Source organism: Alligator sinensis, unplaced genomic scaffold (genome assembly GCF_000455745.1).
Source record: "Alligator sinensis unplaced genomic scaffold, ASM45574v1 scaffold351_1, whole genome shotgun sequence".
In the NCBI taxonomy this organism is placed as follows: Eukaryota; Metazoa; Chordata; order Crocodylia; family Alligatoridae; genus Alligator; species Alligator sinensis.
Genome location: NW_005842790.1, coordinates 30,226 through 52,380, shown reverse-complemented (window position 1 = coordinate 52,380; position 22,155 = coordinate 30,226). Strand labels below are relative to the sequence as shown.

Genomic DNA, 22,155 nt, shown 5'->3' with positions numbered 1-22,155 from the left:
TCATGACTGTGCAGGAAAGCCTGAACACCTTGTAAACAGCTAGAAAGAGGGTAAGAACTCAAATTTGTAAAAATCATGATTTGTAAGATTCATAGATTGTAAGGCTGAAAGGGACCTCGGAAGATTATCGGGTCCAGCCCCCTGCACTAGGCAGAAAAGACAACTAGGGTCAAGTGACCCCAGCAAGATGACTATCCAGTCTCCTATTGAAGATTTCCAGGGTAGGCGATTGCACAACTTCATGATTTTTTGGGCCTGATTTCTGAATATTTGGAGTTGGAAATAGTATTCAATTATTTCAAGTAGGGTTTGGCCAGTTAAATGTGTCTAAAAGTTAAGTGTGGGGAATTTTTCACACCTAGATAAATCAAAAAGTTTTTTCTTAAAAGTTCATTCTTGTATATTCTCCCAAAAAGAATGCCTTGTCTGCTAAAGTTGAGAAATAAAAATATAGGGGGAAAACACCATGGCTGCATCCAGATGAGTGTGGCTGTGCAGTATTCAGGCATTTCTTGCACTGCTACTTTGCAGTGGGAGGTTTTGTGGGGTTTGGGGGTCAAAAAAACCTGCACAGAAAAAAATCAGGACATGTGGAGCGACATGGCTGCAGCTTCCCTGGCCCCCAAGTAAAGCTGCTGGGGCCAGCATAGTTGCTGGTCCCAGCTTCCCTTACTCCACCCCAGGTAACCTGCTGAGTACCAGAGGGTGCATGTTAGGAATATCTATTTCTTCTTTCATCTATTGGGACCACAAACATATGCAAGATCTGAAAAAATATGCAACATACTTATCAAATAAGACTTTCACTTTCAAATTATAATTCAACTCCTGTAGTTTCACCAGCAGTCTGGAAAGAAATAAATACAAATGACTGACTGTAACTGCAAAACAGAGCTTCTCTTTACATTGATAATGAAAAGAAGGCAGATCTATCTCACATGTAGTGCTATTTAAAGATATCCAAGGCAACTCTCAATGAAGCAGTATGGATGTACTGTAAGTGAGCCCAGGCTAAGTTAATGTGGCCATGCTGCTTCTGGTTCATTCAAAGCTAGCCTGTGTATCCAAACTTGATATTACACTGTATACTGCAGGCCCACCCAAAGAGGCTTTTTAATCTACAACTTCCTTTTGAAGTCAATAAGCCAAACATGACCAATCTCTGACTTGATTTGCCTTCCCCACCTGAAATTACTTTTCATGTGCAACTCCAATACCACTTCCATTTGAAGTCAAAAGAAATTTTCCAATAACTTCAACAGAAGCGTGAATCTGATTCTGAAAGACTGAATACTGCCCATCAAGAAGTTGCCTTCAAATATGGTTCTAGTTTTTGTTTTGCTTTCTGCTTTGAACAGCAAAGTGCCTGCCCCTAGACTCTAAAAGCCCTACAAATAATCTGCAATTACTAAATATGTAGTTTGCAAATCAGACCCCACCTGCCAAGCAGGAGCTTGGAATCCAGTTCTAGTGCACTATATGTTGGCAGTTTCACCGTCCACCTAATGCTGAAACCCAAGGTGAGGTGAAACAAGAGGCCCTGGCACAGAATGGGATCTATGCCTTGACTCCTTATAGAGAACATTTCCCCAGTCTCTGTTCCCTTTGGCATCAGCTTCTGGGTAAGAATTTTACAGGGAGACTTTATTGCCAAGGACCACAGAATAGATAAGAACTCTGAAGCTAAGCTAAGGGGAACACTGTCACCTGTCATTGAAGGGAAGAGACTATTATTCCCCCTTGAAAAATGTGTTTATAAGCAAACACTTATTCTAAACAAAGTGTAAGCACATGGATTATTAGCCAACTTCAAAGCAAACTAAAAGGAGCGCTGAAATGGTGAGATTTGCAGCCGGGGGGAGTGAAGGGGGAAGGAGATACATACAGGTGCAATCAGAGACTCATTAAATATAAAATACATAAAATGACAATTATACCAGAGGAAGGGATAGGTTTTTGCTCCTTAATGTATTGCACTTGTGCAAACAGGTGATTACAATGTTGGGCTTTATGGCGAGCTTGTATTAATATAAGATCATTCCTCCACATATGAAAGCAGCCTGAAGGACACGTAGCTTATACCTTCATCTCACTTGGTACCAGGACCTCAACAAATGACTATAGTTAGTGTGTTCTGAATGGAATCCCTGCTTAGTTCCTAACCAGAAGACTATACAGAGTTGAGCATACAGACGGAGAAATTAAAATTTGTAAGAAAACGTAGCCAGAGCCATGTCTCTATCACAGAATACCCCATTGTATTTTATTTCTGGACAATTAGCCCAAAGTGTAAGATTTTTTGCATCTCTTTTGGCAACAGGAAGCTGGTAAGATAATAGGCTTATAATAAAAATAAAATTACCTCAGTTTTACTGTAAATTGTACTCCAGTCTTCAGGACTAATGGCCTCTGCGGATGAGTTGGCATGCAAGGCTGTCGTTCTACCACAAAAGAACTGCAGGAAGAACAAGCCATGGACATTTTGATCTTTAGTAAAGGCAAGGATTTTTGTGGGTGATATATTTTACTGGAACAACTGTATGATGGGGATAGATTTAGACAAGCTTTCAAATGCAGTTCATTCTTCTTCAGATCTGAGGAAAAAGCAGGCACAGTTAGGACTAAAAACTGCTGCAGGGCTGTGGAATTGACAAGGAGAAATATCCAGGGGTAGCCAGCAGACCTTGACCTTTAGTAAGATATTTTTATTACAAACTTCATAACACTACTTTAGGACAAAACAGAAATTGTGTGTTGTAAATAAGTTGGATTTTAATGTTGTGACAGTAAACTGATGTAATATGCACTTCCAATCTATTTATTCATCAGATATCTTTTTAACATGGCAATTTTGAAATAAAATGTTATGTAAATCAAAAGTGTCATTCCATTAATTAGTTATATCAAAGCCATCAGGAATCACTAAGTTCTTAAGGGTATGTCTTCGTTGCATAATGTGTAGCTGAATAGAGCTACCAGGATTATTTTTGAGTGAACTAATAAAGGTACTGGAAGCAGTGTAACAACACTGGCCAAAAACAACTGGTTGGTATTTCTAACCAACACTACATTTTGCTGTGTAGATGCACCCTAAAGTGTTCTATGGCAGTATTACTTATCTTAGTAACACATTACATGCAGGTAGGTGGCATCTGGGCCTTTTCACTGTTTCTAAATGGACAGGAGCCTTTTGCCAGAGTCTAGTGGCCAGGGCACTTGAGCAGGATTCAGGAAATAGGGGTCTAGTCCCAGTGCAGACAGTGGTCTGCTATATGACCTTACACAAATCGCTTTACCCCTTTGCCACTTCTTTTGTCTTAGCTGTCTTGACTCTAAATTCTTTAGGGCAAGGACTGCTTCTTACTTTGCGTTTGGTTAACAGGACTCCAGTCTTGGATGGAACCTCTAGATCAGTGGTTATTCAGCACAGGCCAACAAGCAGATATTCATCTGCACAAGGTTCTATGTGGCTCTGTTGCCAGTCTACATCCACCTGGGAAAGCTTTTCAGCTAAGCCTAAAACAAGAAATAGACTAAAGGGGTAGGACTGGAGCCTGCAGGCTTACTAAAGGTACAACAAGGGTCTTTTCAACTTTGATGCAGAATCAGGAGCTTAAATGGGAGTTCTTACACAGAAAATTCCCAGGGGAAGTCAACTTGGTGGGATTTTATCTAAAGAATAAGGAAAATGCTGAAAGCAACACTAATTTATCATGTGACTGGGTGAGATGGCAGAAGGCAAGGGCAAGATGGCACTTTACACACTCACTGGTTCACAGAGGAATGAACTTTCATAGGTGACTGTTGTTGGCTGTTGCCCACAAACCGCCACCCTGCCCTGCTTTCTGCTTAACTTCAGACTAACACAGATAACTACCTCTCTCTACTCAGTGTAGAGATGAAGTTTCCACAGATTCACAACTACACGAGAGAAAAACCAATATATGCCTTCTTACCTCTGAATGAGTTGTCTGAAAAGACTGTGAGTTCGGTCCTGCAGGACTTGTTTGTTTTTTGTGATGGGATCTGGTTCGTAAGTAAACTTCTGCTCCAGTTCCTCAAGTTTTTTAAGCTGCTGGCGAACTTGCTGAAGACTCTCAGCAACAATGGTGAACCTACAATGATATGTCTTATTAGTAGAAAGACTTATACTGCAGAAGTGATTAGATGCCCAACAGGATGCCTACAAGGGTCTACATCCGAGGTTGGCAACCTACCACCTGAATTCCACCCATGGAGCCATTTATCCAACCTGCAGTCCAAGGGTCTCAGCAGCCAGATTGACCCAGTTTGGCAGAAAGGCAGGTGCGCAGTCCTAGCACTGCTACTGCTTTTCCCTTCAGGGAAAATTGTCAGTTGCAGACACTCTCCCTGTGCTGCTGCTGGGAAAAGCTGCGGTGGTGGCAATCGAGACCACAGCTTGAAAAGGTTGCTAAAACCCTGGTACACGTGGTGTAGGACAGTAGCATACAGAGATAGCCTTAACTGTTTAACTTCTCAGTGGAACTTATTAGCACCACAATAATGCAGTTTATACTGCTTTTGCGTCCAAAACTATTGCATGCAGAACTACCACAAGGTGTCTGTACTCTGTTGCCTTATGCCATACAGATATATCCTAAAATGCACAGTCCATAGGCAACTTGTCATGGTAAAAATTGGATGTTATGATAATGCAGTTTGTGGATAAGACAGCACAACTGCCATCTATTTCTTGGAGGATTTGCTTTGTATATTGGATAATCTGCAAGTATTTGGTAAAGCTTTTTAAATGAACTGTTGTGTTGCCTTTGGTGCTTCAATGGAGATTTTTTTTTCCTGCAATATATTATCTCTGCAGCTTAAAAATAACTTAAGGGAAGCAGCCATAGCAATAAAGCATGACGTGGAAAACTGCTACTGAAACATATAGGACAAACTATTTTCCCCTAATTAGGGCTCTAGTTTCCTGTTCTGAAATTATCTAGGCTGACTGGGACAAATTCAATGCCACTTCCTTTGAATGCCACTTCCACTGCTGTGGAAATGAGAAGTTACTAGGCTAAGTTCTTGCCTATGGACTTCACAGTTACAGAAGCATTTAGCATGTCTTTTGGAATTTAAATGGGCACACTGCATCTAACACACAGTTGCACATGAAACAGTTAATATTCCCTGCTCCCCCTTGCTTACTCAAAAAGGATTATTGCAACGCAGTGTCTACTAACTTTCTTCAGTGCAATTCGTGTTATTGACTCTCCTGTGGTTTCGAAATCTTAATTTTAACAATAGCATATATGGTATTATATTCTGGCCCACAGTTAATCTTTACAAAGCATTTATTATTTTCAAATGTTGATTTAGAACAGTGATTCTCAACAGGGTGCCCTGCTATCTTTTCAAGGGTGTAACAGGGTGCCACACAATGTTGGCACAGTTAGGTTTACAAACATGATTCACAAGATGAAACCAGAGATTTAAAATATAAATCCATAGTTCTGGTCTTTCTAAGTTCTTTGCATTAGAAAAACTGCTCAATTATCTTTTTGTAGGTGAAAAAGAGAGAAACCTAAGAGCTGGTGTTTTCCAAGAGCTGTCTTGAATTTATCCAGGGGTGCCTTAAGTCTAAAAATGTTGAGAACCACTGATTAAAAAACTTACCAATTCTGCAACTGGTCGAGACAGGCATTGGGAGGACCCCCGATACAAGCAATTTGCTGTCTACGCTTCCACTCCACCAGTTCTTCATTAATCAAGGCACTTTGTGTATGCTCTGTTATGTTCAACAGATTGATTATTTTGTTCACCACTTCCTAAAGGGAAGATCAGATTGCTTTGTTTAACTATTAGCTTTATTTATCAAGAGCAACAGAAAACCCCCACTCCTAGCATAACTACTCTTCTTTTACTTCAGTAAAAGAGTGCTGAGATTAGCAGTAGAGATTAGCTTGCTGAATGGAGAGACTAAAAAAATAAAAATCAACTACCCACTTCTCTTGAATAACTAACTTGGGTCTCAACTGTGCAATAGCCTCCATGTTAGTGGACCAGGGTAGCTACACGGTACTCATTACAGAACTAGGGCCTTGTAGTACTGTTCAGCATGTTTGATTATTTAAGATAGTTGATTAAAAAGCGCACACACACCACTACAACTCTTCCTTCCCATCCCCACCCAGGGACATCATGGAGAAATATGACTAATGAGAAATGACACACTTCCTTTCCTGTTAAGTGCACCAGCTTCAGTTGGCTAAAAAGTGTTCAAAATAAAAAGGCTATTTTCAATAAGAAGAAAAATCTCAAAATGTTAGGAATAAACTGCTTTAGGGGATTTGATTTTCAGTGACAATGTAAAAGACAATGGTGCACTTAGACTACTAACAACAAACAAGTTTTTTCTTTTGGTTTAAAAACTTAATTTCTTTTACATCCTAAAATAACTTGAGCCAATGTAAGTTAACACGTATATTCAAACTGAAGTATCAGTGTCCTCTAAAATAAACTTTAGCATTACCTTTCTCTTAAAGTCGAGTGTTAAAAACATCTTCTGGAGGACAAGTTGTTCTTTTTTATATTCATCTTGCGCCACACCATTGGGTTCATGTTCTGTGAAAGAAATCCAACAGGAAACAGACCAATATAATTGAAGGAAAATATAAAATTCTTTTTACTTTCACCTAATGACACTTGAAAAACAAGAACAAATATTATCAATGGCACAAATACCATGAAAGATACTGAGCAACCCAGCATTTTGGCAGAAGTGGCAAAACTGACCTTATTTGCTGCAATTTGACTAATTTGGGAACTGCTGACAGATTTCAAGAGGGGGGAATACCACTTCCTTATTTTTGTTAGAGAAGAAAAATTCAAAAGCTCTGTAGTTCCAGAGCAGCTTCATGCCGGAGTTTCATGAGTGGACTCAGACAAGGATATCCGCTAACTGTCCTAACAGGCCAATGTCCATAGCTTAGCACACTTGCTAATCCCTAAACTCTTCTCCTTCTGAGAAGACAGCCTGGTTTGAAATCCCTCATCCACACAACTAGTATCAGCGATGTCCCAGAATGAGGTATTTCCTTCCTATGACATGGAACACTGTTTAAAAAAACCCTAATTGAACATCTCTGCAGATGGCTCTCATGTCCATATCAGCAGATTGATTAGGTTGGGCACAGTGCAATTTCACAGTTACTGCCCTTCTGCTAGTGCATACTGACAAGCTTCTGTATCTCTGCACCGGGCTATCCTTCACTGCAGACACATTCTTACAAGAATGTATTACAACAGCAGCAACAAAACACTTTAATAGTCTAGGTTCAAATCCCATGTCACCAAACATTTCTGAACTAAAATGGTGCAGGAACACATCCCTAAATTGGTCAGAGGGAGAAGAGGAACCAAAAAAAAAAAAATTAAGCCACACCTTTCCTAGTCTTAGGGAGGTGAGGAAGAACTAATACTCTTTTTAGCAGAGACCAAATAGGTCCATTTTCACCCCAGAAGGAATTTCTATCTTATACGTGTATCAGTAATCACTTTTTTAGTTTAAGGCATATGGAATCGCACTCTATTTGAGATTATATGTATGGTATTGGCAAGCAACTGCCTCTTTACTAAACATTTTATCAGTTATGTATGTATGTGTCTGTGTAGAGCAGTGATCCCCAACATTCACTGGCACATGGGCAGTCAGGCTAGGCAAGTAGTGTGCTGCACTTTTTTGCTCTCCTTGTCAATCTTGCTTTTTATGGTGCCTGTATATAATGTGGGAAGGTTAGCAACCACTGATGACAGAATGCCTGACAGCAGGAAGACGGCTGAAGCTCCACAGTTTGGATTTAAAGATGAACTATCACAAAATATATTGGATTTTTTGGATTTGATATTTCTAGTTTTTTAAAAATAGTTTGGCTTTTTTCAAAACAAGGCTGTTCAGGTGATGGCCCACGGCGGTTTTATGTGCAGTCCCTAGGTTCTCAACTGGCTGCCATCCTCCCTCCATTGCTCTGCCTGCAGTAGCAGGCAAAGTCTACAGGATCCCCCCTGTCCCTCACTCTAACTATCACTTTGTGTCTTTGTCCCAGAAGGCAGGGGAGAGCTAGGAGCTAACAGAGAGTTTGGAGCCATGTTGTGGGGGGAAATCATCGCCACATAGGGGTGCGGGAATGATTCATTGCAGTGCAGCAGTGGGTGCAAGCTGCACTGGGGATGGTAGGGGGATTGTGCTTGCATGCCCACATGGCTCAGTGATGGTGGGTGCATGGTGCAGCAGTTGGAGTGGTGAAAGTGAAAGGCATCCATGCAGTATACCTGATGTGGACTGCATTGGTGTGGTTCCCGGGGGCTCTAAAGTTGGGCAGTCCTGGTTTTAACACTGTAAAACATTTACCTGTATATGATTTTTTCATCCTTTCTTTTTTTTGTTCAGAACTTAAAGCAGAACAAAAGAAAATTATGCTATTCCCACCACATGCTATTCCCACCTGAATTTGCCCTACGCCTCTGAAGTCTGATTTCTAGAACAATCTATACCTATTGCAAATTTTTTACATACTGTATACCTCTGATCAGATTTGTCATGGATGAATCTTACCTCTGTTCTGTAAAGTTTTGCATTTGAAGTCATATTCATCTTGCACATCTTCTAGGGTCTTGATGTCTTGTTCTACTTCCTACAAAGTAAAAACAATTTCAGTTGCACGTGCACCCACAAAAAAAAAGGAACTTATGGCATAGGCATATAAACAAGGTACTGTGAGATAAAAGGGACAGAAGTGTTATTGACAGTTAGCTACTCCTCCAGTTAGTAAATTGTAGTAGATGATAGCCAATTCCTCAGTTAAAGAGGTCTAAGCTACTGTGGATTAACTTTTATTTATAGTAAAAGCAGGCAAACAGATAATAACTGTAGAGCACTAGACATGCAGCAAAGTCCTGCTCCTTTTCCTCTATAGCACCTGGTTTGTTTGTCATGCTCTCAGACCATCTAAGACTTTTACTGATTAACTCAATCATTATCTAACTCTTATCATAGATTCATAGATTGTAGAGTCAGAAGGGACCACAATGGATCATTGTGAGAGAGTTTGTGGTGTCCAACCCCCTGCCCCTGGCAGGAAAGAGGACCGAGGTCAGATGACCCCAGCCAGGTGACTATCTAGCCTCCTCTTGAAGACCTCCAAGCTAGGTGACAGCACCACCTCTCTTGGAAGCCCATTCCAGATCCTGGCTACCCTTACTGTGAAAAATTTCTTCCTAATATCTAACCTAAATCCCCTCTCAACTAGTTTACACCCATTATTCCTAGTCACTCCCTGGGGCGCCTTAGTAAACAGTGCTTCCCCTATTCCCCATTGACCTCCCCTAATAAATTTATAGGCAGCCACAAGATCTCCCCTCAGCCGTCTCTTGTGAAGGCTGAAGAGATTCAGCAATTTCAACCTCCCCCCCGTAGGGTCTATCACAAAGGCCACTAATCATGCGAGTGGCCCTCCTCTGGATCCTCTCAAGATTCCCCGCGTCCCTCCTGAAGCGTGGTGCCCAAAACCGGACACAGTACTCCAACTGCAGCCTGACCAGTGCCGCATAGAGGGGAAGCATCACCTCCTTTGATCTATTAGTCATGCACCTGCTAATGCACGACAAGGTGCGATTGGCCTTGTTGATGGCCTTGTTACACTGCCGGCTCATGTTCATCTTGGAGCCAATTATGACTCCAAGATCCCTCTCTGCCTCTGAGCTGCTAAGAAGGACACTCCCTAACCTACAGGTGTGCTGGGGGTTCCTCCTTCCCAGGTGGAGTACCTTACATTTATCTTTATTACACTGCATCCTATTTCTCTCTGCCCATTGATCCAACGTGTCCAGGTCAGCCTGAATCTGCTCCCTGCCCTCCGGTGTACTAACTTTGCCCCATAACTTGGTATCATCAGCAAACTTGGAGAGGGTGTTCTCCACACCCTTGTGTATTGTACCTCGTGTATTGTACCTCCACACCCACACCTTATTGTAATCATAAGGCAAGTACAATCAAAAAGAAAGAAAGAAAGAAAATTCCCCAAATGGATTTGTTACTTGTTTTCAGTCTTTTCTGCCAGTGGAAATGTTTATTAACGAAGGAGGCCAAATTCAGATCTGATCGTTTCATGCTTCCAAAGAGATCAGGGGGACTTGTGCATTAATTATATAGAGGTAGAATTTAATCTTCAGATGTCACTTAAATATGGAAAGTCAAATGCTCAATCCTTGTTCAGGAATAAGAACTGGAGCATCTGGCCTACAGAAAATAACTTTTTTATATCAAACAAGATTTTTGGGGGGGGCGGGGGGGGTGATGGAGCAGCTTTAGTGCTCTGTCACGTTAAGGGCTGGAGCACGCAGCCACCAGGTGGCTGACTGTGGTGGCCATTTTCAAACAGAGGCCAGAAAGGCAGCAGTCTGGGCTGAGCAGCCAAGGACTTACCTGGCCTACCTGCCACCACACACGCTCCCAACCCCAGCCCCCACCATCTGGTGGGTTGGGAGCGTGTGTGGCGCCAGGTAGGCCAGGTAAGCTTCTTGAAGTGCCTGAGCCTGTAGGGCTGGATGACCCTGGGGACTTGGGCTTTAGGAAGCACCTGAGCCTGTAAGGAGGGGAACCCCAAGCCCTGTGAGGGGAAGGGCAGAGTTGTAGGGCCAGTAAGCTTATGAGGAAGCAGCTGAGTCCAAGGGGGCATTTGACCCCAGGCCCCAAGGGAAGGGGTGGAGCGTTGGCCCAGGAAGGGGCACAGAGGCCTGGTGAGGGGCCAGGGCAGAGTTAGCCTGGCATGAGGTGATCAGGCAGCCGCCACTCAAATGAGGGCTGTGAGAGAGGCCCAACAGGCTGGGCTAGGGCTGCTTGAAGTGTGAGAGGACAAGCCTAATCATCTCCGTGGAAGCAAGGCAGCGTGTATGCGGCCTAGAGGGCTGAGTGAAAGAGGCCCTTGTGAGAGGGGGGTGGCAGGTAGGTGAAGTGGTATGCTAGACACCTTACAAAGGTCTGGATTCAGCCTGGCTGTAAGCCAGAGCGGTTTACTATATAGCATAACATCTGCAAGGCATGGGACACTTAAGGGGTGGCTGAAGCATATAAACTTTGCCCTGTTACAACTGGGGCATTTGAAGGGCAGCCTCCCACCTATTTAACATCCTAAGTATTTAACAACAAAGTGTGGCAGGTGAGCAAGGGGGGTGGTTTGCTCAGAGACGGGGGTGGACCGGAGCAAACATCGAGCCTGGAAGTCACCCTTGTCACAGGAAGGGAGAAGAGAACTTGATTTGCTTCATACTGAGCGTCCAGCCTCCTTCTTAGCAAAGGATATGATTTCTCAAAATACTTCCTTCTCTTATAGTACTGTCAGCTATCTGGTTTGAAAGGGAGCAAAAATATTCTCCTCATGTTTGAAACTTCTTAGACACTTTATTTGGTATTACCAAAATATCCAGATCTAAGCTAAAAGAATGATCTATGCGAGTGTTAGTAATGCTAGATAATGATTTAGTTTTATGCAATGTTTTTGTACCCCGCTGTTTTTTGTTCTTTTTTTTAAAGCTGAAAACAAAACAGTTTTATTCATAACTACGTTGTCCAGGAGATTTAATTCAAAACTATACTTAAGATTCAGGAAGTTAGACCATGGAAACATTTTTTTCTCATTAGAAATGGATGTATATCGCCCAGCAAAGCCCAAGTGATAGTCTACTTAGAGTTTACTTACCACCACATTGTTCTTTACACTCTTAACTTTTCTGTCAAGCTCCTTCTGTTTGTCTAGCATTACAGTATTAGGTATGTTTCCCACCTGCCTCTGCAGCAGTACAGAGAAGGACAAAAAAAACAAAACCAAAAGTGAATCAAATCAGTGTTAACATATAAAGTAAAAGTGTATCTTTTGGCCTTGATTACTACCATATTTTTTTGCATAACTCATACTACCAAATAAGACACACACCTTATTTGTGGGAAGGCAAAATGGAGAGAGTTTTTTTTTTCCAGAGTTGTGGCTGCATGGAGAAGGGACGGAGCCTACACATTGGCTCATTTCCCCCTTCCTTCCCTGCTCAGGTGAAAACTACAATTGTAACCCATTCACAAATGAATTGGTGGCTTTTGCCTAAGCAGGAAAGGAAAGGGAAGTGAGCTGAAAAACAGGCTCTGTCCCTGCTCCAATTCAGCTGTGAAAGGATTAAAACTGCAACTACTGCTGAAGACTGGCCTCCACTCCTCCCTCCATGTAGTAAATGGGGAGAAGTGGGGGAAGGAACAGTGGGAAAAAACAGCAGCAGTAATCCTACAGCATTTCCATGCTTCTATTCTAGACAGGCCTCAAAGGAAGGGGTGGAGTGTTGGCCCAGGAAGGGGCACAAAGGCCTGGTGCCCCTTCATTCCAAAATCTGCTTCCCTGCTTAAAACATGCACCCCAATTTTGGGGAACTGATTTCTGAAGGAAAGGTACATGGCATATGTAAGGAAATATGTTGTCCTGTCTCAATGTCCTACATTACACTGAGACAAGACCTCTAACAAAGTACAGTTAGTATAGTCTTTTTTCTGACAGTTCATGAACTGTTAGTATATATTATCTCCAAAAATGTCTAAATGTAAGTAACGTCATGGATGTTTAAGGGACTAGGTGGTTGAAAATATCTAGAACTTTGCTTTTTGGATGATATTGTACTATGTTTAGATCACTTCTTTATAAGCTACTCTATTTTTTTGTCGTGCAGTAATTTTTTCAGGGTTTTTTTTTTTGTATTGTACCACAATTTAAAGAGAGAGAAACATCCAAGACAGCTATTTTTTTTTGTTTGACTTGATTTCTGTGCAGACACAGCTAATAGCAAGAATCACTCAGGGTGGAAACAAATGTCACCTGATGTCTCATTTGTGCCACCATAAAATTTTCTATGGCAGCAGAACTGCTGAGCAAATACACATCATTACCCTTTGTTGCTCCACATGAAAGAAAAATCAGTGGTGCAACAAAAAGCTGTAATAAACTCTGCAACTTTATTTCAGTGGACATCTACCTCGTTAGCACCTTCCCCACTCACCCAGATCTGTAGGTCCAGTTGGCTGGGGAAAACCGCTTCCCTGTGACTTTGGGAACAGGTCTGGCTTAGCAAGGAAAGTGGGGAAATGATATTGCCCCTTGTCCCACACCATCAAGGGTAGGAAAAGGGGTGACCTGCGTTTGATCCAGTGAAGTGGATCAGCTATTTCACAATAAACACATCATAGCACAACTAATTCACTTCATTTGGTGATGTCTACTTCTAGCCTTAGTTGTTTGCATACGCAAAGTGAGCAAATGTGGGTACAGCTGACTGTGTAGGGCTCTTAGGTGGATGTAGTTTGGATGTAATTATTTAAAAACTAGATCCAAAATATTATCCAAGGAATGAGGATTATGACATAAATTAACTCAGTGATTCCCAACTGGGGTAATCGGACATCCTCTTAAGGATGCCACTAGGTGCCTTGCAATATTAGCATTGTTAAGTATAGAAACACCTACATGTGTTTCAAAACAAACCCAGAGATTTCAATTGGGAATCCATGGCAGAAATCATCATTCTGACCTGCTGTCATCTTTCTGAGTTCGTTGCAACAGAGGAATTGCTATATTTTTCTGTAGTCAAAAACAAGTCAAAGCTAAGAACTGGCATTTTCCAAGGGATGACCTTGAGTCTAAAGAGGCTAAGAACCACTGAGTTAACCAAACCAAGAGCAAATACTCCTTTGTCCTTAAAATACCATGGCTAAGGGACATTTCAGGACTCTTCAAACACAGGGCAATCTTTGTGTTGTAAAAACTACAATTTTGTTCAGTTAGTTGCTCAGTTTCCCCAAGAAGCGTACATTTTTATAAACTTGTCATACAGTTCCATTTTTGTGGATTTCAGTAAAATCATTAAAATTACTTCCACATACTTTCTGTGATGTGATATTATATAGATACTCCAGAAGCAAAAGAAAGTCCCACACAACATATGCATGTGTATTTTGAATTGTATTTATTTAGTTATTTTTGGTTGCAGGATATGAGAAATCTTTGATCGAGCCCAATTCAGTATAAAAACCAGACAGAGCCTTTGTAGTCAAAGGCCAGCCAAACCCAGTAGGCTGTCATACCAAATTAATTACTTCTTGATGAATCAAGATTTTTTTAAATTACAATATTATAGCTGATGTCTTTACCTTTTGCAGCATCAGTTTTATTTCTGCCTGAAATGTATTGTTTGTTTCTCTTCTTTATTACAAAGACTGCTGGGGGGGTGAGCAAAGAGATCTAGCACCACAGGTAACAACCAAGGGAAGGAACATTGTGGTGGCTACTCTACCTTTTTACCTATTAATTTAGTACAGAGAGGAAAGCTCCACAGAAATATTTTAAAGAGTTGATGGAAAAAGGGAGTATGTGGTATCAAAAGTAGGTGAACAGGAGGAAGACAAATGGTTAGCATAAGATAGGTGTAGAAGTAAAATGCAAAAAGGAGGAAGGCTAGACTCCCACCAATACTGAAGGGATTGGCCATGGCAAAGATAAATCAGATGATGGATTGTCATAATATAGCCTGATGGGAAAAATCGCACCACTTTAGACTCTATTATTAAAGTAAAACACCAACACAGTAAAGTCTCATTCGGAAAGCTTTCTCTATTTTAATCTAATGCTTGATCAGATTATGAAGGCACCTTGGGATATAATGTTGTCCAAGGAACAAAGTTCACTTCACAACCATTAAATTACACCTACCCAAATGAACAGCGTAAAACAAACCACACACTTCTGGGATAGATGTTTGTGACAGCCGATCAGGCAATTTAGCAGCTTCCTCTTTTAAAACAGGAGCCAGAGGAAAGAGGACCATGAAACAAACATATGATGCTTGTTTTAGTTTGACAATGACAATGTGTACTAGTGACTACAGCTGCAACTGACACTGGAAAATGAACTTACCTGGTCTGATGACTGGGCACTGCTCAATATTTTCCTTTCTTCCTTCAGGCAGTTGTAGATTATCATTGCCATGTGTATTGGATCTTCTTGAAAATTATCCTAGATTTGTGGTGTTAAAAACAGCCCATTGTTAATACACACACAAAACACTCCGACTCTCATCCCCTTGACCAAACCAACACGCAACAAGTTTGGCCAAAGTGCAGTGGATGTGCTTTGTCTCCAGGGGACAGACTGCATTTATCAGAACACGGTGCCCACCAGAACTATAGGAAGTATGAATCATGCATCACCCTTTCCAGGAATGCAAGAGCCACTCCACCTGCCCTATCCCTGGAGCTTTCCTCAAATACTCTGGGGGACAACTTTACTGGTGCAGCTGCTAGTTTCACACGTTGGCTGCAAAACTCAACATACAGCTCTTGCTCAAGACTGGAGTTACGGCTTGGCACAAATCCAGGTGTCTCATTTGTGATATGCCGAAAGCATTTTTATGGGGCCAATGGTGGCCACCACTTTATCTGGAAGAGCACTGCCTGATGCAAAAGTTAACTGTATAAAGCTGGTTGTACAGGAGATGAGGGCAGAGAGGCTGTTAGGAGGGTCTCACTCTGTCTGTCAAGGAGCACAGTTCTGTAGTAGCCTTTTCAGCATACTTATGGAAAAAAAGCTCAGACTTGTACAAGAAGAGCAGGACTGTGGGCAGGGAATTCACAAACTAGTAAATCTGCTAAATTCACCTTCCGTAGCATCCTACATTATATCAATTGTCATCTTGCTTTATTACTTTTCCTCTTTTATTTGATATTTTTTTTTCTATCCTGGTGGGAGTACGGTGCACTGTCATTAGCACCGTTACTTTTATATGGCAGCTATGTTACTAAAACTGTTGCCGTTTCTGCTGATGTTACTAGAAGTTAATGAGATTTCTAGTCTATAAAAACAAACCGTTATCTCCTCAATATAATTCTATAGAACAAGTCTATGTAATGCTACATCTTGTTCCTGTAATGATGATTATTCATTATTTGGTACAAAAGGTATAAACCAGTGGTTCTCAACCTTTTCAGATTTGAGGCACCCCTCAGAAAATACCAGCTCTTTTTTTTTTCTCACCCTCCTCCCCGCACCAGTATTTTGGACTACAGAAAAATAGAGCAGCTCTTCTCTTGTGAAGAGCTCAAAAAGGCAACAACAGGTCAGAAAGGTTTTTAACACTACAGATTCCTATTTTATAACTTTGGATTTATCTTACACATTTTGGTTGCAGACCTAACAGTATTAACATTGTGTGGCACCCCAGGATACCCCTGAAAGGATCTCAAGGCATCCCAGAGTGCCACAGCACCCTGGTTGAAAATCACTGGTACAGACTGAATTAACAGTGCTGCTATCAAAGAATATCCATGCAGGTTGTTATGCTATAACCGTTATGTCTGCATGTGTCTGTAGCCATACAAATGTAGCAAAACCACTCTAACTTTAACCCTGCTTTTATCTAGGGCCAGATCTGCCTTTGTACTATTACAGGTAACAGTTGTAACAGCTGTTGTGCACTCCCAGGACACTGCTCCCCCTTTCAAGTGCCTAAAAAGTATATTTGTTTTGTATCCAAGTTATACAATATTGTTTTATGTTAAGCCTATAACCACTTTCTAAAGTGCAGATTGAATCTATTTATTAATGGGACCATGGAAATATTTATATTGATCAAAAAATAGTTAAAATTAAATTGTCTAGCCTCATGTCCTCTGCTACTTTTTACTGTTGCAAAATCACATCAGAAAACAATTTTTTTTTCTTTCCTTCATTGCTTTATTTAGACCCACAGGAAAAACTAATAAAAACATGAAACTGAACTTAAATAAATTGCTGACAAAATAGATATAGTAAAATGTAATTAAAGTTATGGTTTTCTCAAGAGTTACTCAGAACATTGGCAAGCTAAAAAATTCAAGCAAAGTATAACTTTTTTTCTTAAGTTTCAAGAATTTTTTTTAAATATAATGTGATGGGGTTTTTTTCCCTCCCTATGGTCTTGACATCTGCCTGTGTGAATACATAAACCAGTAGATAAGTATACATCAGACATACCTGAAGATTACGTTTGCTTTTCCTTATGTTGTGTTGCAGCAAAAAGTTGTTCTCTATCAGAAAACGACTAAACTGATCATCTAGCTGTGACAGGAGATCATGGAACAGCACAGTAGCAAATGAAACGTTGTTGGCTGCATGCTCCCTACAATATTTAAAAACAAATTGTAATATTAGTTAAGTGCACAATTAAGCAGTTATTTAATATTTAGAAGGAAACACTTTTTAAGGCTTTGGGGTCTTATTTTTGAGAGCATGAAGGAGGCAGAGCACTTAACCACCAGGAGGAATCTGAGCCTTGCTCTCTGGATTTTTGCAGAACTATTGACCTAGCTATAAGTGGATACCTGGTCATTCAGACCAGGGGAAGTCAAAGGTGGCTGGATGCAATAGCAGTCATATCACTCTTGCCTGTGACTAGCTCCAGAACTGGGTATGCCTTAACCACACAACTCCTATGAGCTACTAGATCTGGGGTGGACCTTTTACTTCTCCCTCTCCCCACCCTCCTCCTCAAGAATTATCTATACAGGCAGTCCTCAACTTATAACATTTTGAGTTACAATGTTTTTCACTTACAATGTTTATAAATTGACACCATTTCAATTTTCTGACATCAGTTTTGATTTTACAATGCTTGATCTGACGCCAGGCCATGCCAGCAAACAAATTCACTGCGTTGCCCATCTCCCTGGAGAACATCTGTCCAAACTTCCTTGGACATTTTCTTTAAGAAAGCAGACAAACCTCAGCCTAGACTCCTGAGAAGACTCCAGCCAAGAGCCCTTCAAAAAGTCCAGCAAAGTTACCTCAAATAAGTCCTTTCAAATCTATATGATTGCTATTTACAATATAAACACATTAATGTAGCTATATTACTCATCTATAATTGATCGAGTACAAAATTCTGTTGTTTTTGGGGTAAATAGGGTATCGGGGCTTGGTTCAGCAACCAATCCCCCATTTATAATACTGTTTCCTATGGGAAAATTGGTTCCGAGTTGCAACACTTCGACTTAAGACACCGTTTTCAGGAACCACTCGTGTCGTAAGTCCAAGGACTGCCTGTATTTCACCCAATTCCATTCTCTCTCTAAACTGCTTAGTCCTTCATTCTCATCTCTAATGAAGTAATATTATATTTTTTCTTTTACTTGGGTAACTCTTGCAACACTGCCTCCTACAGATTATCTATTCTTCAAAGTTGACTAGTGGAAGAACTTGTTTGGTTCTTCTCCATTAAAAGGACTGACAGGCTCTTCCTGGTGAAGAAACCAAAACATGACCCAGATGTGTACACCTAATGGGGAATAGTGACTATCAGCCACATAGGGAACTACTAAATGCCTGCTCCTGCTAGCCACTAGTTACTCAAACAGAGGTTTATCTAGCAGCTTGCTTCCCTAGTATTGTTCTGTCCTGCACAGCCGCTTGCTCTACCATTACAAAGGTACACTGGTCAATTAGTTTAACAATAAATTACTATCACAGTGCTTTACTCTCACCAGTCTTGGTTTTCCAGCCATTGTGCCAGATACTGTCTGATTTCCATAGGAAAGCTGTCATCGTACAGCTGATGTACTTGTTCCAAGAATTTGGAATCGAGTTGCTGCAACTGATACCACTGTGTCATCCTGCAAAGTCAAGATGGATAGAAATTAATTAAAATTGCAACCAACTTTGCTGTACAAAATACTATCATCAGAAGTGGTGGAAATCTACCCTAAATTGAAGCTTTGGTTGAGAGTGGGATTTTTTAACTATTATTTTAAGGGGTACATGCATGTGTGTGGAATATAATTTCCCAACTAGCTCTAATTTTAATAGAGCTTAATAAAAATTCAAAACAAAGTCATAATTCTAAGGAAAACTTTTACTTGAATTAACATTTAAAACCGTCTTTAGAAATCGACAACAAGAAGACTAAGCTTTTCTTCCCCATCCCTCACCCCCTAATTGTGTGTGCATTTCACATCACTGGAACAAGCTACTTAAGGATATAGTGGATTGTTCCTAACTTCAAGCCTTTATGTCAAGATTAGATGCTTTCTAAAATAGGAGCTCTACCTCACCTAGGAACTATGGGTTAGACATAAGAATCTATTTGCATTTCTATTTGACTCTTTGTATAACAAAGGCCACAATTGCAATGCTTGTTATAACCTTACTAGTCACTTAGAAGCTTTTATATCCACTTAGGCAAACACAGGTCTTTGGGTAAATCTGATATCTTTTATTAGACCAGGTCAAATAGTTGCAAAAATTCTTCTTGGCAAGCTTTTGGATATAAATACCCTTCATCAGGCTGAGGAAGCATCTGAGCACACACCAACTGCAGATGTTTCCTCAGCCTGACGAAGGGTATTTATACCCAAAAGCTTGCCAAGAAGAATTTTTGCAACCATTTTATGACCTGTTCTAATAAAAGACAGCAGATTTACCCAAAGAACCTTGTCTGCCCATGTCCTTAGACCAATATGGCTACAACTTATCCCCCTGCTTATATCTACTTAGGAACCTGGGCAAGTGAACTACTGCTCTTGAAAAATGACCCATCGCTTACATTTTTTTTAAAATCACACTTTGAGTTTAAATAACTAAAAGCCAGTATTTTAATTTGATAGTGTTTGCTTACTATTTGTATCTGTATACTGCTAGAAGGATTAAATGAGCCTGCTTCGTTACAGCAGTTCTCCTTCGGGGTTACCATCAGTTTATTTAGTTTCGCATGACTAGCACAATGCTATGACATTTGGATTGCCTAGTGTATCAGAATGTTAAAAGCTGCTACAATTTATTCTCTGAGTTTTAAAAATGAGTTCTAAAATCTTCTTCCTAGACAGCAACTCAGATGTTTGCATCCACTAGTAAGGCAAATACCCTAGGTATCAAATCCTTTCTGGCTCCTGCTCCCAAAACCCTGCAGAGTCCCATCTTCAGCACAAGACCTCCTGCACAGCATAAGCCTTGTAGTATGATGGGACCCTGAGATCAGGGGGAAACTTCAATGTGCTAGGACTAAGATTTTTGCCTTGACTCAAGGAGAGATTTGTAGATGCAGGGATTTGTGGCTCTGTATTCTGGATAGCCTGTAAAGCTGGTGCAGAAAGGCTGTGGCCACTGTTATAGGAGAAAATCAAGTAGCAGACACTGGATGTGCCAGAGCCTGCTACTATTGTGAGGATGTGCCAGAGCCTGCTGCTATTGTGAGAACTGAACTTAATTCCCACTGTGAAACCTACAGTCAATCCTGACACTGAATAAGTACTTCACTTTATTTCTGTGGTACTAAGTCAGTCATTCATATTTCGTGACAGATGTCAATTTGTTGGTTTTATTTCCTTGATTGTTTGGCCATTTCTTCTGTCCCAGTTATCTACAAGGTGATTATCTATTAATCACATTACTTCTAACAGTTAAAAACAATAAGGTAGTTTTGTGCAAGTTCTTCAAGATACTTGTATATGGCTGTTCAGCTTCAATCTATTTGTTCAGAACTAAATCACATGATAATGAGACATGGAGAATCCTGATGATTATGCCTGGTTGTTTTTATATATATATATATAAAAAAGTAAGCTGGTCAAATGTTTCATAGATTTCATAGACATTAGGGCTGGAAGGGACCTTGGAAGATCATCGAGTCCAGCCCCCTGCCCCAGGGGCAGGAAGTCAACAGGGATCATAGGATCCCAGAAAGATAAACATCCAAATGTTTCTTGAAGGCGTTCAAAGTAGGTGCTTCAACCACCTCCAGTGGCAGTCTATTCCAAACCTTGGGAGCTCGGACAGTAAAGAAGTTCTTCCTTATGTCCAGCCTGAAACAGTCATGGCGGAGTTTATGACCATTCGATCTTGTCATCCCTTGGGGCGCTCTGGTGAACAGATGTTCCCCCAGATCCTGGTGAACACCCCTGATAAACTTATACGTGGCCACCAAATCACCCCTGAGCCTGCGCTTTTCCAGGCTGAAGAGTCCCATGGCTCTTAGCCTCTTGTCGCAAGGTCTGTTTTCCTGACCTCTGATCATGCACGTGGCTCTCCTCTGCACTCTCTCAAGCTTCTCCACATCCTTTTTGAATTGTGGAGCCCAAAAATGTTGCATCAACTGAGTTTGCTTCTGGGTTTTCAGTGGCACACTCCTTGCCAAATGTTTTTTGACGCTTTTGGAAACTCACGCAACAAGCCAAGAGAACTTTATTTACATGTAGGAAGGAAAAAAAAAAAAAGCTGTAAACACAGGGCTGTTTAAATGTCCATGTGAACCAGTGATTGTCAAGCAGGGTCCCATGGGTGTAATGTTGATAGTGGGGGGTACAACTCTGTGCTGCCACCACCCTGCTGCAGCCGGGTGCTGGCACTGACTGGGCTGCAGCCCTGTGTTCAGCGCAGAAATCGCACTGCTGCAGCTGGGCGCTGGCTTTGGCTCGGCTGCAGCCCATGCCTCACCACTGGCATAGAAATCTGGGAAAACACAGCGCTGCCCGCCGCCATGCCTCCCCAATGTGTTACCAATGCAGCATGAGTTGCCTTTCAGACCCTTTCAAGGCTGCCAGAGGTGGCCTGGCAATACTAGCAAATGCCGTTCCCAAGACAAATCCAGAATGGATTTCAACTGGGATTCACGGGGCTCAGACCTATTGCTGGCAGTGGCAGGCAGACATTCCTTGAAAGGTATTTTTCTGGAGGCAGGAAGGAACACGAGCTGAGACCTGGCATCTCCCCAAGGTGGCCTGGGACTATGGGGGGGTCTTGTGTCTAGACCAGTTGAGAACCGCTGAGGTAACCCACCAAAAATTTGGGGGGGTTACCGCATTTCTGGATGCTTAGAGTCACTGACAACTGGCTACTAAGGATGATAGTGACTATAGGATCGTTATTATTATTCATTATGGATCATTATTAGCTCCTTCATTATTATTACTAGCAATATTCCATTATTATTGTTCTATTGCTAATAGTAACTGCTGTTGTAAGTCAGCCTGGTGCTGCTGGCGCCTCCCCTGCGGCCGCCCGAGCCCAGCGGTGCTCCCCTCTGCCCCCGGCTCTCCGCGGTCCCAGAGCGACGAGAGCGCGGCCTGGCCTGCCCCGCCCG

General features: G+C 41.4%; 1 protein-coding gene across 1 annotated transcript in view; it reads right to left on the bottom strand.

The window, feature by feature from the left end:
• The window catches only part of STAT1 (signal transducer and activator of transcription 1), a 33,110-nt gene extending 14,417 nt beyond the window's left edge, over positions 1-18,693 (bottom strand). Inside the window, exons 1-10 of the mRNA XM_014525351.2 lie at positions 18,566-18,693; positions 17,061-17,205; positions 14,967-15,065; positions 11,721-11,810; positions 8,579-8,657; positions 6,497-6,588; positions 5,641-5,792; positions 3,957-4,115; positions 2,363-2,455; positions 788-847 (exon numbers count right to left, since the gene is read on the bottom strand). Coding sequence (XP_014380837.1) covers positions 788-847; positions 2,363-2,455; positions 3,957-4,115; positions 5,641-5,792; positions 6,497-6,588; positions 8,579-8,657; positions 11,721-11,810; positions 14,967-15,065; positions 17,061-17,205; positions 18,566-18,693 — 1,097 coding nt within the window. The remainder of the gene's footprint in view (positions 1-787; positions 848-2,362; positions 2,456-3,956; positions 4,116-5,640; positions 5,793-6,496; positions 6,589-8,578; positions 8,658-11,720; positions 11,811-14,966; positions 15,066-17,060; positions 17,206-18,565) is intronic.
• Between the last annotated feature and the right edge of the window lie 3,462 nt (positions 18,694-22,155).